Raw genomic sequence first — 17,250 nt, forward strand, 5'->3', positions numbered from 1 at the left:
AAAAAAAAACCAAAACTTTAAACCAAGAATATTTAAACTTGATTAAAAAGAGAGGGGAGAGTGCGGTTGATATGACTGATATAGCATCAAAACAACAGGGAAGCACTGATCAGGAAAAAAGATGAAACAACTTGTAGTGACAGTGTAAAAATAAGAATAAAGAAATACAAGTTGTTAAATGTTACAGCAATGGGCTTGAAAATAGATCTCGGGTTCTATTCTCAAACCTCTTCTGACTTGCTGAGTAACTTAGTCACTTATAATCTATGTGCCCAAGTTTACCTATCTAGAAAATTGAGATGACACTTATCTCACAGGGGCACTGGGAGATTTAATTACTGCTTGTAGAAGTGCTTAAAGAGACTGGGATGAAAGGTGTTATGTCAGAAATATTCCTCTTCCCTGCTTTTGGAATCCTCCCTCCCAGGAGGAACAGACCACCAGCACGAGCCCTGCCTGCATTGTTCAATTCCCAAGAAGGGACTTTAGCTAATGAACTTGAGCAGCTGGGATCCCTGCAGCCCTGTCTTCAGGCACTCCATTTATAGAGCAGCAGGGAGAGCCACTCTGTAAGCTCTGACTGGTGCTATGCAGAGTCCTCCCCTTGGCCTCGCTGCTCAGAAAACAGAAGTGATTTAACCATTTCTTTGCTAAGGGAACTGCTGTATTTTGACAGTATGCTTTAGATCCTGGGGAGGCACCATTAGGGTGATATGGGCTAGCTGTAACAACCACTAATTTAGAGAAAAGCTAAACCAGAAGGAGTTTCTGCGTATCATACATAGTGATTTCAGTCTTACAGTCTAGGCAGGAAAAAATTGTCACCATCTGATAGCTATTACTAGACATTTGTTAACCAGATCTGGTAACCTTGTTGCAATTGCTTGATTAAAGATACTTTTTCAGGTAACAGCAGTTAGTGAGATAAGAACCTCTTGAAGGAGACAGGCATTCAGCTGTCTCCAACTCTATTTGCCACGTGGGAGCACATGACCAAATTGAGATATGACATGGATCCTAATCCAGCATGGACAATGCAACTTTATAGGGAAGTCTTGTAATAAGCAATCTATGTCCATGTTGTTCCTTGCTTAACAAGTCTTACAGAATACCACCATATGTAAACAGCTTAGTTTGAGACTTTCTGGACTATTCAACAAAATAAAATGTTTATTTGAGAATATGAAATGCTTAAGTGGGAGTAGAATTGCTGAAATGAAAGTGTCTGTCAGTTCTGAGCTGCACAGTTCATTTTTACCAAGTGCAGCTTTGTATTTCAACTTTCATGCTTATTCCAGAGTAAGTGTCTATTAGAATGTGTGTTGGGAATGGTGAGAACTCTCAGTTCGTTCTTGTGTGTATGGTCTATGTATACTATAGAATGTGCCACAAATGATTTCAAGAACCAGAAGAAGCATCTTCACAAGTCACACTGTTCAAATTCAGCTGTGCTATGGAGGGAAGCTGAGATGACTTCATGTGCATGGATTCACTTTCCTCTACCCAAGCTGTGGTTTAGAGCACACAGCTCTTAAAATTGCTGACAGTATCATAACCATTGTTAGCACTGAATTCTCTAACCTTGTAGTGATATTTCTCCAGTAGATGGCTCTAAAATGTTCTGCTCCAGAAGCAAGCGCTCTCTTCTGTGTGGTGTGCTGCAGACACAAAAGGCAGTGATTCACTTTTTAAATACAGAAGCATGATAAGGCAAAATAGAAGGAAACTATGAAACTCCCCTCGGTGATTCCCCTTTAGCTACTCCTGCTTCATTGAAAATATACTAAGAGAAAAAGATCMAATTTCCATATTTTTAATATTCCCTGAAATCGTTTTGCACATTGTGTTTAAAAATACATGGGACAATAAATTATACATCTAGGCCAATATATTCAATGATAGGAGTTTAACATTAGATTTCTGTGTGCATTATCTGATATTCAGAAGTGCTGATCACCCTGAAGCTGCTGGAGGAATAGGAAGAGCTCTTCATTGCTCAGCATTTCTAAAATGCAGCTTTTCTTTGTTATTGCTTTCATATTGTAAATGACACCTGTAAAATAGATCTAGAAGTCTAATTTCAGTTTTGTTTTCTTTTTCTGAAGCTTAGCTTAAACTGAGTGTAACATATCCAATTTTTAACTGTTCTCAAATATAAACCATCCTTTTACTGTGTCTAACCTAAGGGACTATACGTATTCCTGTTTGTCCGGTGCTCCCATCACATCTGCTTTTGTTTCCCACCCAGGATGGGGATCTCAGCTGCAGGGCCAATACRCATAAGACTTAATCACCACATGAGGTGATTACACTGTCTCAAGGTGGTTCTTTTGGAAAAGGTTTGAGGCACGTTAGAATGATGTAGGAGAAGTTAAATTGCCATTGACTGCTCTGAATTTATTTCACAAGCGGAGACACTGGTTTTCTGAGGCTGCCCAAGAAGTACCTTTGCCATATGGTTATGATATTCTATAACTGTACGATATGGATTTTTGTCTTTTAGCTTTTGTTTGCAGGGAGGTGTGCATGCACATCCCTGCCTAGTCCTTGTTCCTGTTAAAAGCAGGATAATGCATCAGTGGTGCTGCTGGTTTGGTCCAAAAGGGTGATATGTATGCCTCTTGTCTTACAGAGATCAAATTATCTAAGCAGCTTAAAAACAGCTTAGTAAAACAAGCAGACAGTGATAAATATATATACCTGAAACTTGAGAAGTGAATAAAAACAACCCCAAGGGTTTGGGAATTCTGCAATGTGAAGCTGTGAATGAGGCGCTTGATTTAATAGGGAGGATTAAAGATAAGATGGATAATGTTTTATATATATAAATGTAAGGTGTCTAGCAGTAACACTAGTGAATAGGGCACAGGGAGAGGCAGAAAGATTGGTAAATGAAAGAATAAAAGGACAWCGATCAGATGGTCTTTATCACAGGCAAGTAACTGACTCCCTTGTCATAGATTATGTCCTCATATCACCACCTGATAAAGCCTATATAATGAATTGAGCTGAATGCAAGTATTTAACTCCTGTCAACAATCATGGCCACAGAAAGATAACAGAGGCTGTTGAAATTGTAAACATTTGAGTTTTTTTTTTWAACTGGACAACTCCAGTAGATTCCATGAAAATATCAATCTGTATGATAATTAATCTTATAAGTCCCTGTCCTATTTTTTACTTCCTGCATTAATTTACAAATTCAAACATATTATATCATCCTTAAATATAATCTATTGGTCTTCGTATGCACTGCTAAGATGCTGATGATGTGTAGTGAATTTCTTGATTCAGCATTTCATTCTGTTTCCTTGGAAACTCACATTATGGCCAGATAAGATTTTTAGTGCTTTAACCACAGAATAGTGTCCCAATACCAAGTTCATGTGTTTGTGCTRTACTAAAGTTTAGGAATCATACTAGCTAAAGTGGCATCCCTTAGATACGCTTCTACTAGAACAACATCTACTTTAAAATGCTTCAGAACTGAACAGGCATATAAAAGCTGGTATGGACTTACACTAGCACATTTACAGCCAATTTGGTACATGTTTCGTTTTATTTAACAAACTGAAATAAGAGACAATTAAGCTTAATGATCGTAGAAGGAAGTCAGGAAGGTGGAAATTTCATTTCAGTTCCCTGCTCTGTCAGTTGTTCCCAATTTTTTGTGGGTAAAAGCACTTAAGTATTCTGGGACTCGCATTCTCCAACTGCAACACTGACATATTTGCCTGTCTTTTTGTGAAGTGCTTTGGGATCTTTGGTTGAGGTTTAAAATAAGCTCAGAAAATCTCTTCTGCTATAAACTGGGAAAATATTTTTCAAACTTGCCACCTTGCTGAAGGAAGATACATTCATACGTGTACCAGTCAGTTGCAAATCTGCAATGACGTTTCTTGGATCTTGTTTGCATTTTGCAATTTTTTTAAGTGCTGCAAAGATGTAATGTCACCACTGCCTTCAGTTAGTGGCTTTCGTGGTTGAGCTTTTGTGTAATCTACACACACAAAAATGAATTTCAAGAAACTTGACCAATTTCATACCTATGAAAAACATCTAATCAGTTTTAGAGCTGATAGTCTGTATATCGAATATATTTTAGTGCTGTTTTAATTTTATCTAAAATCTCAAGAATTTTTAGCCCTGGAAATTTTCAAGTTTTGCTTGCTATAGGGCAAGCTTTGACCTTGGAGCATTAGCACCAACACCTGCAAATCACCAGCAAATGCAGTCTCAGGAAGGCACTTACAAAACCTTTCTCCATCTTTGTCAATGTGGTACTATGCTGTGTTATGGATGAACTAAGCAGATAACACAAAAATCACTGCAAATGATAAGGCTTTGGTAGAGCTGGAATAGAATAGAGAAGGCAGTTGTTGGGTCTTGATTTTGTCATGTTTAGTGTTTCATTTGCTTTTCTTCCTTTTCTTCTCCTTCTTTTAGCTCAACAACAATTGCTTATACACAGCAACCAGGCTGAAAGCAGCAGAACTGTCAGTGAGAGAACACCAGGAGCTCCACAGGACCCCAGYGAGCCAGGTCAGCTATTATAATTACTATCATCTTTAGCCCAGTCACTGACCACATGACTCACTAAGATCACTGCAAAAATAATTCAAGAAAAATCCCTATCTGCTAAAGAGACTTGAATGAATGATTAGAGCTTCTGGTAGTCATATTTCAGTAACTTTCTCTGAGAAAGTTAGGGAGAAGAAACTGAATATAAAGACACTGATAGTTTAGCARTTATGGAGCATCTATAGATAAGCCCATAAAAATGGGGAAAGTCATTCTGCATAGCAAGACTTAAACCACTATATTACTGGGAAGAATAGATGAATTTACATAAACTAACCCAAATGTAAGAGTAGGAGTAGTAGTAGCAGCGTAGGCTGGCATTGCATCATAAAAGAGAATGGAGATGATCATTTCGTCAGATAACATAATTATTGCTGTTATGTATCTTCTTATAAAAATTGATGCTGTATTTGAAATCTGTACAGGATGGTGACTCTTCAAACTTTGGCAAGGATAGCTTAAGTTTATTTTAAACTACTGTATCTAGGATGATGAGATAACTAAGCAAGGTATGAACAGTTTACAACTTTATATCACAAAGGTTTATCTGACCGTTTCTTACTGCACTTTTAATCTGTGCCCTGCTGTGTTTACTTCTGTCTATCTAGACTGTCAGGTTTTGGAGCAAATTGATCAGTGTTTTCTTGTGTGTGTATGTACCAAGCTCAGCATTGTCAGAGCTAGTCAGCAACAATAAAGCCGTTATTCAAAGTTCTCTCCCCTGATACATTACCTTAGGTGACTGCTGTGTGAAAAGCTCATCTCTTAAATCTCTTGAGTTGTTGGGTGTGCTCATTTCCCTTTATGTTTATTTTCCATTACCATCTGTGTGATTTAAAGTTTACCAGCACAAATGTTCCAGAAAATTGATTTCATAGTTGTCTGCATAAGCATTCATAGGAACTGAATTTTATTGATGCCAGGCATGTTTGCACACTCACTAAACTGGGAGCAGAAACAATGGCATGATTTATCAGATCAGTCTAATTAACCAAATATTCAAATATCAAGTGTTCACTATAAAGAAACATGAAAAGACACCCATGAACTAGATGTATTCAAGTAATTGGTAGACTATAATATATTCCAGTCTGCATCTCCTGAAGGTATGTCTTCAAGGGTGCAGAGATGTTGGTAATGCAGAATGATTTAGAAATAGAAGGTCTCTGTACTCAGAGAACTGCTAATAATCAGCATATCGTATGATTAAACAACAACAAAAGAAATATATAAAATATTTTTGAATAAGGAAATTGCCTGAAAAAAAATTATTCTCCACTTGTGATATACTCACCTATAGTGAGTAAAACTGCATTTGTCAGTTAAATTTTTCTGGCAAATTGTGTGGCAGTGTTATCTATGTACTGCCAAATGAGCTTGTGTAGTTTACGTGGTGAGGGACCAGAAGATGAACAAGAGGTTAAAGGCATTGTAAAGTCCCTCACACAATTGGCCCCTGTCCTAAAACACTTTACAGAACCAAATAATAAGGCAAATTATCTTCTCAGATCTATATGTTCCGTTTGTCGATATACTGCTTTCACATTTGAATATTCATGCGTGTAGGGGGAAGACAGTGTCTGAATCCAAACTACTGCATGGCTCTAAAGAGAGAGTATATGTGTATGTGTTAATGGCCATGTATGTGTTTTACTCTCGCAGAATCACAGAATGGTTGCAGTTGGAAGGGATCTTTAATAATACATAAATATTACTTTAATATTAGACAAAGTGAAAAATTAGAAAGCACAGGTGGGAAAGACTGAATGTGACATGGAGATACAGAAAGGCAGTCTCAAATGGAAATTAGAAAGAAGGCTCTTGCACTTTGCCATATGTTCTCGGTACTGGAGGAAGTTGTCGAGATGTCAGGCCACACATGAAAAAATGGGCTTAATCAGTATAGCATAAACGTAAACATGCCACTTAGTACCAATTCTCCTCTGAAAAGTAACTCTAAAATTGGCATCTCAGAGCTCTGTGTTAATTGCCTTTCAGTGATTTTTAAATCAAAGGAGGTCGAATTAGAAATACAGAGATAACTGTTCTATTTGCCAGCCCTGCAAACATGCCCTGAGGCCAGAACTATTTGACTGCCCTGGTCTATTTCTCCATCAACAGCTGCCGGGACTCTACAAGCCAGATCCTGTTTTCAACTCCTACTATGCAGCCATGCCATCTATAAATGAGACTTTCAGGTTCATTTATGCAGCTTGTCTATTCCCTTTAAGAGAAGCTCACAGAAACATAACTGAGGAAAGTGTTGCCCCCTGCAGATGGCAGTTAGTTACTGGTTTTGGTGACCATGCATGAGCCAGTAATGAATTCCACTTGCTTTTTCATAGTAGCAATTCAGCTAGGAGGAGAAGTATCCAGACCTACCTTCCTTCCTTCCTTAGAGAGTAGTAGTATGATTAAGGGTATTCAGACCAATAAAACACAGCAATTGCTTATCCTCATGGGGACAGTGAGAAAGCTGAAAATTGCTAGACTTTAAACAGTCATAAACACAATTTTACCTCTATGGAAGCAGACACTCTGGATGGTGTCCACCTAGGCCACCAGGCTCTACCTGTTAACTGTTTTATAATGAAGGTGCCTCTGTGAGAGAGTTCTTGTGGGTGTTKGCACACTTACCTGCATGGACTTGGTGTATTTAATGGATTTTCCATTTTTTTATGAATGCTATTGAGTTGAATATTTTTGTTTTCTGCATGCTAGAATTTTTAAGAATGAAAGTCTATTCAGAAGATATGCCCTTTTACAAGCAGCTTGCTCTTTCTTTGTGTAATCTTTAGGCTTCTGTGCTTCCACATTGTTTCTGAGTATAAAAGTATACTGCCATGGGAAAGGACACTGTTATAAGGCAAAGCGACATAAGATCAATAGCAATACTGTAAATTTACACTAGTATATATTTGTATGTATTGTTAAAGAATATCTTGCATAGCAGTTTAGTAAGTCATAGTATGGCTTGGGTCATGCAGGGTAGCATCATGTGTATGATGTAAGCCATTTAGGCTGAACTGTTGGAGGAACCAAAGAAATTTTTTAGCTTAGTTTACAGGAATTAGAACATTTAATTCTCTCAGCATCTTCTGAAAATCCCAGGCTAAGTCTCATCCTTGCAAGCAATGAAACATCTGAAGTCATGTAGTGTCTCGATTTGCAAGTTCAAGGCCCCCTCCACCACTGCCTAACCCAAAAACATCCAGCCAGGCCGCCTTACACTGAAGGAGACCACAAATGGTAGGAACAATTTGTGCAGCTTTTAAAATAAACTGCACTTCACAGGTTGGATGTTTTTCCTTAATGACAGACAAATAATCATTCTGAAATCATTTATTAAGTGTTTTTCTGGTATTTTTTCTGCCTTGCTGCTTTGTTAAACTAATCTTTTTTGACCCAAACACTGAAAAGATGATGCGTTCCTTCAGACATAAGCATTGCACATTCATGCAGTTGTTGTGTTATAAATGGTAAGTAATGATTAATGCTGTTATGATTTTATTTAAGGAGATGGAATAAATGAGAGCTAACTGAATCCCCTGTAGGGTGCTAGGTGGAGGAAGACTGGCATTAAGCTGAATAAAATATCTTAACCATTCAAAGCACTCTTCTGGAATTATAAATACTTCACAATGGATACAGATGCCTCAGTAGTTAGTTACTGCTGTGCTGCTGAATGTCACTAATACATGATACATGACAAAAATCAAGATGATTCACTCATGACTAATTCAGAAACTTTTCACTCCTTTCAGTTAATGTCTCTCAAGTCAATTATACTTTCTCTCCCCCACCCAATTTAATAATACTATTTTTTCCTCCTCTCTTGTTATGTTCTCTGACCAAGCACTTAYTGAAAAAATGAATGAGAAGATTAGCAGACAGGAGATGAAACTGACTTTTCTACAGAAGAAGGTTGACAACATTGCTGCTGCCATGAGTGATGCGAGCAAGATGCTTTCCTCTCTGGAAGGCAAAATCAATGAAGATAAGGGCAGAGACTTCCAGCCTTTTCTAAAAGGTAAGAAAAATAAATTAATGTAATCATTCACCCAGTTAAAGGTGCCAGGAAAAAAAACACTATTAAAAACGTTCATAGTGGCCTATTTTGTTGTTCCACATTTGCAGAGAGAACTCTTTCTTAGCCTCATATCATAATAGAGGATTTTTTTTTCCTTTAAATGTTTCATGCGGTTTCTTTCATAGTGACAAAAATAAATTATGTTGTRCATATCAGTTACATGGTAACTTAAGTTGAGCTTCTATTAAGACATTTCCATTTACTTAGAACTTTTGCAAATATTCTAATTTCTAGTTTTTGTTTACTTGACAGCTGCTAAAGGTGGTAGTATTTGCTTTGCTGCAAAGTCCGAGTAATACTCTTTAATACGTAATTCACATAYGCAGGGGAAACATTAGAAGGATTCTGTAGCTGTATTAATAACATAGYAAACATCCTGCTGAATAATTTGGCTCTATGATAATAATAGGCTAACTTTGATAAACRTATATGATCATGAGTTAAAAATCAAATAAAATATATAACAAAAATAAAAAACTATCCTTAGTCTATTGGGTAGATGAGAAAGATATGGCTGATGACTAGAAGGCTGGGCAGCAGAATCATGCATCTGTTCTTCATGAATCGTACTGTAAAAGCTATTTATTTTCTGACTGCAGAAGGTGCTTAAACAGATCAGCACTGAAGCTTTCATTTTCTCAGTATACAATATTTTCCTCTTTTTTGAAGGATTTTCTCCCAAACTAGRGCTCTTTATATTGAGCTCTTTACATTGAAATAAAGCAAAACAATAAGAGCTTTTGTATCTCCCTCAAATTTATCAGGTGTGGTGCCATTTCTTGTATTTTCAGTCCTCCTCTGTCTCTTGAGTTGCCTATGCTTACATGCTAGATGGCTCTCTTGTACCCTGGATCACATTTATCCCATCTCTGTGACCTGCTTTCACCTCTCCACATATTGCTAGATGGCATTCTTGACCCTTGGGCATACATTTAATTTGTCTTAGAATATTTCCCATTTCCCTTCTGCTTTCTTTTCATTCTTTTTTATATTCGACTCGTTCTAGCTGTCATTTTCTTGCTCTTCCAAGAGGTGTTTTGCTGCATCCTTTGCTCCCAATTCTCCATTCCCAATTCCCGTTTTTGGGTCCAGATTCCAATTAAAATGCACAGTATGAGAAAAATTGCTTTGTGCTTGTCTGCAAATATGTTTTAAGCCTTTATTGCTTTTATCTGCCATGTCCTATTTTATACTTGCTTAGAAGAAATCTCCAATTGCTAGTGCTTTTTTGATTTCTGTTCTCAATCTATCTCCTAATCAGGTAGCTCTAATGAAAATGTTGCTATCAACTGCTTTTTTTCACTCTAATTATGGGCACTCAAATACAGGTTATTTTTGATGTGTACATAGATAAACATTGGGAATAAGGGAAGGAGGAGGGAGAGAGAGCAAAGTCCGTTTCCGCTGTTGGCTTGTATACATAATGTCAAGGGGCATCTGTATTTCCTGTCCATTGAGTATTGCCGTCATACTTTTGGTGGGTAAAGAGCATCCTAAAATAAGGGAAGTACAGATGTGCATCATATTGCAGCATAGACATGTCAGGCTTGCAAGACTTACTTGCATAGAAGCTCCCTGTAAGGAAAGCACCACTGCTGCCATCCTGAAGCAGTGCGCTTTCAAAGCAGGATTAAGTCTGTAATGGCTCTATGCTATTCGGATCTCTTCCTGCTTCTCTTCCTTTCCATTTTCTTCCCATAACGCTGAGGTCCTTGGCTCACATCCATTTTTCACCTTCTGATCACAGAATTTCTAATGGGTGCTCAGCTTTGTATCAGGGTTCATTAGGCCTGATATCTGTTCTGTGAACAAATAATACAATAGAATTTGTGAAGTCTTTATTGTTTACATTTGCAGACAGACTTTGGTCCCACATATATCATCTATTGATTCAGGGCCACGATCACTGTAGTAATTGATGTGCTCCTTTAATTTCATTAGTGAAACCTGCTGTGCATTTGAAAAAGTTGTTTTGGTAGTCAAGAGGCTGGTCTCACTTTTCACTTATTTAGAGAAAATAATTTGGTGTTCTGCCTTTAATTTCTTGCTCCACTTATTATATGTTATTGTTTCTTCATTCCTTCACCCACGTCTAGCCTTTTTATGGACTCCTTTCCCCTTCGTTATTAAAACAACAATATACACTCTCTGCGTCTTTTAGAAATGAGCCTAACAATAGAGAATTAATCACTTCCCAGTCAGAAATGTCATTTACAACAGAATATATAATATTAACTTAGTCCTCTGTGTACATACATTATTTTGCACATTATTCTTCAAATGATAGTTGAAACTGCAAAGGGAATATATGTTGACCCAATGTAATTACATGCTTTGGATTTCAGCCAGGGAATTAGAATTAAAATTTATWATCTCATAAAAAGTGCAGGAGATCTTTAATGATCACAAACAGTTTGAACATTTCTACTTCAAAATGAACAATAGAAAGATCAAGTTACATCCATGAGTGTACTTGTCTGTATTCTTAGCTCAAGCTAAGATCATCCCCAATTGTCACCTACAGCACAAATTCTCTTTGGGATTTTCCATGGAGAGGTGTGCTTCCACAGCTCCCAGTGAACTTCTAAATACTTCTTACTTACCAGGTACCTAGTTATCCTAGCCAGCAAATAAGGGAGACATAAATTTGTCTGTCTTGTGAGTTTCTACTCCCTTCATAACGAAAAGAACATCTGAAGAGCAGAAGCTGAGCTCCACACCACACCTGTGATTCAACTAAATAGGGTAGGAATGGGAGAGAGTAAGGCTGTTTCTTGAAGACCTCTGACAGAAGAAAAGGTCAGTATAGATCATGTGCAAGACCTCTTGCTGCAGAATGCCTCTCCAGATTTGATACAGATGAAGAAATTTAATGAGGTCCTCAAAGAAGGCTTTGAGTAACCTTTCTTCTTTCTGTAGCCATTAAACTTTTTTCATAGTTCCTTGTATCTCTTAAAACCGCAGAACATTTTCCAATAGTATAAAGTAACCTGACAAAAATACTAGTGACAAGTTTTTTAGATGTCAGTTATTTTGCTCTTCGTTCATGTCTTGGTTCCTCTTCTCAGCTGCCAATATATCTTCATTCTCATGTATTTTACTGTTTCTATTTCCTTAAGGTTCAATGACAAAGCTCTGCGGTATGTATGAGTTCACATTTGTATGGTTTGCATCTGTCTAGTCACTTACTTGTTGTTCTGGTAGTAAAAGTGAAAAATTGAGAAATACTATGTGCTATCACTTTTTTTTTTACACTTTGTGTAGAAATCACTATAACATCTGTAACCACAGTTCGCAGTAACTGCATGTATTGCTTGGGAAACTTCATGCTGTTTCTTAAGTGGCTTTTTTCAAGGCTCTCAAACTTACTGCACTTACCTATTATATCCTGCCTTGAAAAAAACGCTGCACAAGTGACAGATTTCTCCCCGAGCATCAGCGGTGTTTACTGTCCATTTTACCAGACACAATAAAGAATGAGACTCATTTTTAGTTCCTAAAAAGCAACTACTATCAATTACTCTAGCTCTGTTTCCAGCTGGAACTACATAGTTCAAAAGATTTCCTGAATAGAAGTAGTACTGTACTGCTTTCTAGCTTGCTGAACAAAACTATTTTTATTTGGAATCCTCTGGGTTTGGGCTCCTCTGGAGCCCCAATAATTTTCAGAAGTTGCATGGGCATTTACTACTACTAGATTTCATGGATCTGATTACCTGCCATTTTAATGCTGTTGTTGAGAATGTACTTTTAAATATGGTTTCAGAACTTGCTGTGCTAATTTAGAGATGAAGCAATAAAATCTGGGCAATAGCAGTAAAATGGGAGGAAAACTGAGTCAACAGGAGAATTTCTGCCCATACCAAGACTATTTTAACCAGAATAGGTGGTCATCAAGGAATTATAGAGGTTAAAAGGTTTAACCATCGTACATTTAACTATTGTATGACTAGCTGGCTGCAAGTTTGAGTAGGGTTTGGAAAGAAACCTACAAAGAATGTGCCAATCCTTTAACTTATGGGACATAGGGGCTACTTTGGGGGAACAAATTAAGGAAATCCTTCTAATCTTAAAGGAGAATTATTGCTCTGATGAGCCCATATTTGTTATGCAATAGGCTTAATAGACACTTCTTTTTGACCGGTTTTACCCACTCAGGGCTATATGGGGGACATGACATATTTTGGTATTATTCACAGGATTGGAATTCCCCCACTTTCACCTCTATTTGCCYAGCACTTTCTAGGATCAGTGCTCCTAGGAGCTGTATTAAGAGCTACCGTATGCAAAGCTAACGGTACATGTTTTTAAACATCTGTCTTTTGTAGGAATTTTAATATACTAATTTTAGGTATTCTATAGAGCTATTCTTCCTATTCTCTCTTTTCTGTCTTGTGTTATATGATCCCTTACCATATATGATACAATAGGAAGGTAATAATAGTTTTCCTTTGTTTTTACTTCTTGACTTGAACACTAATGAAGCAGGTGTTTGCTTACTTTCCAGATGCAGAAAGGACACATTTCTCCACAAAAGCACACAGATCTCTCCATTTCTATGCTCAGGAATAGCTTAGCCAGGAGATCAAAGCTGATACGATATATACAGGGTCTGAACTTGCCATTTCACAATCAATAGCAAAACTCCYATTGATTTCACCAGAAAGAGGGTCTTCAGACAGTGTTGGCTGCCCTCTAAATATAGCTTTAAAAATTGCTCTATGGGTGGGTAAATCAGAGGTGGTCATCCAGTACATTTCAGTTCCATACTGCACTACAAGTTTCCTCATGTTGTTCAAGTAAGTCAGTACTGCTAACAAAATTAATTTGATTGTTTCTGTATTTCTTCTTTTCTCAAAGGTCTCAAATCCAGAACTATTAATGAATTAGTCAAAGGCATTGTCAAAGAACAGTTAAAAGTATTTCAAAATGAAATGCAAGAAAACATGGCTCAGATTTTCAAGTCTGTGTCTAGTTTATCAGAAGATCTTGAAAATACAAAAGAATTAGTCAAGCATTTGAATAAAACTCAAGAAAAACTTGCTCAGGAAAAAGACAGTGGGTCAACAAAGCTGGATATTCTGGAGCTAAAGAGCCATATGGTGCAGATAAAAGAGGAAATGACCCTTATTTGTGACAAGCCTATGAAAGCTTTACAGGTAAAGCAGAAATCCTTAGAAGAAAACTTGGAGCATCAGCAGTCAAGAAGCGTCATTTTTTATGAATCTCTAAATAAGACTCTTACTGAAATGAAAGATATGCATAAACAACTGCTATCGACTGAACAGTCTTCAGGCCAMGGTATCCCTTCAACAGATAAAGTCKCAGAGTACAATGTTACGGAGTACATGTTCGTGCTGCRTGAGAAAGTAAAGAAGCAGGGCCTGATAGTGCTGCAGATCTACGATGAATTAAGAGTCCAGGACAACAAGATCAGCAATCTCAGTATTGCACTGGAAATTCAGAGAGACTCTRTGCTGGGAGTCTGTGATGACAAGTTGTCAGCGTGCAGAAAGGATTTCCAAACACAGCTGGCAGCAGCCCAAGAGAACATTCTTGTCTTAAACAGAAGTGTCTCTGACCTGATCCTTCCATTGGACAATAAGATGGACAAAATGAATGAGCAGATTAACGATTTGTGCTATGATATGGAGATTCTGCAACCCTTGATTGAACAAGGGGCACCATTTAGTCTGACTCCAGAATATGAACGAGAAATTGAAGCTGAAGCAATCAACAAGAAGCTCGAAAACCTGACAACTGTCATTAACAGAATGAGTTCTGCAATTAAGGAACTTTCCAAAACTCAGGAAGGACTTAAAAATGAATCTCAGGCTTACCAGGAACTGTTTGAGAGTCGTATTAATGAATGCTTCATTGAACTAGAAGATGGATTAAACAAGACCATGATAGTTATAAACAATGCTATTGACTCTATTCAAGATAACTATGCACTGAAAGGTACTCTAAGTGCCCTGAAAAATGAGACTAAGGTCTGCTGTGGCAGAGCTGAGAAGCTGGACAGCCTTCTGGCTTTCATTCCCCAGGTCCAACCGTTGAATGAATCCCTCCAGATACTGCTCACTGACAAAAAGCATGAATTCATTTCACAAGTAGTTCAGTCCCTTTCCAATCTTCCATACAAGGAGTCTGATAAAAGTATCCTCCACAATTTCAGCAAAGTTTACTATATTTTAAATGAAACTTCATCAAAAGTAGGCAATCAGCAGCAAGATATCAGCCGTCTGGAAGAAAAACTGTTTGACTCTGTAGAGGAATCAAAGGACCATGAAGTTCGCCTCCAAAGCGTGGAGTCAAAAATTTCCAAGTTTTTGGCAAATAACTGTATCTCACTTAAAAAAAATAAAGCTGCTTCAACAGAGAAGGAGCAAATGGTCTCACTTCAACTTCAGACACTGAGTTCTAGGGTTAAGGCTCTGGAAGCCAAGTCGATCCGCTTCTCGAACAGCATGCCACTTCTGAACAAGACTGCTCATGAGGCCTGGGAACTATGTCAGGATACTGCCAGCAGCATCCAAAAAGTGAATGCAAGTATACCTATGCTAATTAAAATTGCTCAGCCAGATATCCCCCTGCTGCAGAGAGGCTTCAAAGAGCTCATTGAATCTGTACTTGAAATAAAAGCAGAGACTATCCTGAAGAACTTAACCCAGCATGTTGACATGTCAGTGGCAAGTGCAATGAACAACATGACCAGACTTCAGAAACAGATGAATCCAGTAATAAAGAAACTGGCTCTGGGGAAAAAAGGCACAGCAAACTTCACCATGGCAGGCCGAAGCCAGAGAAACACAGATAATACTATAGATTCAGGTAATGCATTTTACCATAGCAATAATTGGGCTATTTGTGTGGTTTATGTAATCAATGTGAAGAAGTGAGTCAAAAGGGTAATTCTAATGGAGGTGGCAAAAGAACTTRACTGAAGATAAAGAAAAGGTCCATGTCATAAAGAGTGTTCCAGAGGAACTAGAGATTAGTCTGAATTTACTCATAAGGAATGTAGTTTTCTTATGAGGAGACTCTGCACAAAAGCATCCAGAAACCTCATTTAGTTTTCATGAGATAACTTCAGCAAAAATGTGCAACCCAAGGAGAGAAGTCTGGAGTTGAATCAGTACCTTGCAGCATCAATGGGGATAAAAAGTATTTAAAACCTGAAGCAAGTGAAATGATTGTCATAAGGCTTTTGCCAGCTTCTTCAGGACTTTATTAAGATTATTACATTAGTTAMAATCATAACTCTGTGTTCTTGCAGGATCAGAGATCCAGCCAATAAAGTAGGTTTATCTCTGAGTCCGTCCAGAGAACAGCTCACCTAAGTTAACTGCCATTCTTTAAAAGAACGTTTTGAGTATAATTGGCTTCCCAACTGAAATTCAAACATCGTCAAAAGAAATGAATTCATATAGATGAATTCACAGAAATACAAATTCAGTTATGCCTTTTGGCATCAGACCTGAGTAAAAATCAATAGCACATCGTGTTTTATGGAGCTATTATTTCTGAGAAAATAAAGAAAATTAAAAGTGGTTAAGTGCCTCAAAATCCTCAGAGGACTCTCTCACACATTAAAATGAGTGAGAGACAGACTCCTAAATAAGGTGGATGTCCAGATACTTTTGAAGATATGGACCTAATATTTTTTTGTAAAGGACTATTAAGCTTAAAATTTTTTTAAGCTGTGCTTGGTTCCTATAGTAAGCAGAGGTAGGGATAGTAAGAGCTATCGCTTGCTTGCTTGCCATAAGCAATCTATTACACTCTCAATCCTCCCTTCCTGTCCTAGGTGTGAATTTTAAGTGAGCACTCAGTGGGATGAATGCTCGTTAAAGCTCTTACCTCACAAGTATTTTGGCTTTTGCTGAAATACATCCTCACTGAAGAATTTCAGTCCTTGGTTATCTTTTCAGTAGAGGGGACACACGGCTATTTTGACAGGTGGCCACACTTTAAAATGCGATGAAATTTGCCARATCAAATCTACAAACAAAGGAATTACTCTGATATTAGAAATGACAATTCTTTCTCAACCATTTTTGTTTTTTGGCTGTTCCTACCACTGCATGAGACAGAAATTCAAAACCCTTGATCACAATTAAAACTAAGGAAAAGAAATACTTGATGTCTTTGATCCTCCTGAATCTTCTGTTTTGCTGGAAACTGTCAGCAATGACAACTACCTTGAGCACAAGAAGCTGCTACCTGCTTCCAGGGCTTTCCTTCCCCCCACCATTCATGAATTAATATCTTCTCTATTTATTATTTATCTGATCCTAAATTTTAACAAATAGCTTACTTRGTAACATTGGCTATGTCCTTGCTCTTCTAGAAAATGAGGATTTTTGCAGGTACAGTGAAGTCCTATTTTTAAGCAAGTCTTTACGTAGCAATGTTTCTGTAAATTTTTCCATCAGTAATGAGCTTTTACACTCACTGAAATTTGATGCAAAGTCACATACTACATTTCTGTAAGCTAACAAAGTATGACTGTTATCTTAACTCACCAGTATCTATCTTCTACCTGGGTAGGTTTTACTTCTGCAGGAAAACTTTTC

General features: G+C 37.5%; 1 protein-coding gene across 1 annotated transcript in view; it reads left to right on the forward strand.

The window, feature by feature from the left end:
- The window catches only part of MMRN1 (multimerin 1), a 46,509-nt gene that overhangs the window by 20,419 nt on the left and 8,840 nt on the right, over positions 1-17,250 (forward strand). The window contains exons 4-6 of the mRNA XM_085299942.1: positions 4,447-4,542; positions 8,438-8,611; positions 13,532-15,505. Coding sequence (XP_085156068.1) covers positions 4,447-4,542; positions 8,438-8,611; positions 13,532-15,505 — 2,244 coding nt within the window. The remainder of the gene's footprint in view (positions 1-4,446; positions 4,543-8,437; positions 8,612-13,531; positions 15,506-17,250) is intronic.

The sequence above is a fragment of the Rhea americana genome, unplaced genomic scaffold (genome assembly GCF_003343005.1).
Source record: "Rhea americana isolate MKP2758 unplaced genomic scaffold, rheAme1 scaffold_157, whole genome shotgun sequence".
Classification (NCBI taxonomy): Eukaryota; Metazoa; Chordata; class Aves; order Rheiformes; family Rheidae; genus Rhea; species Rhea americana.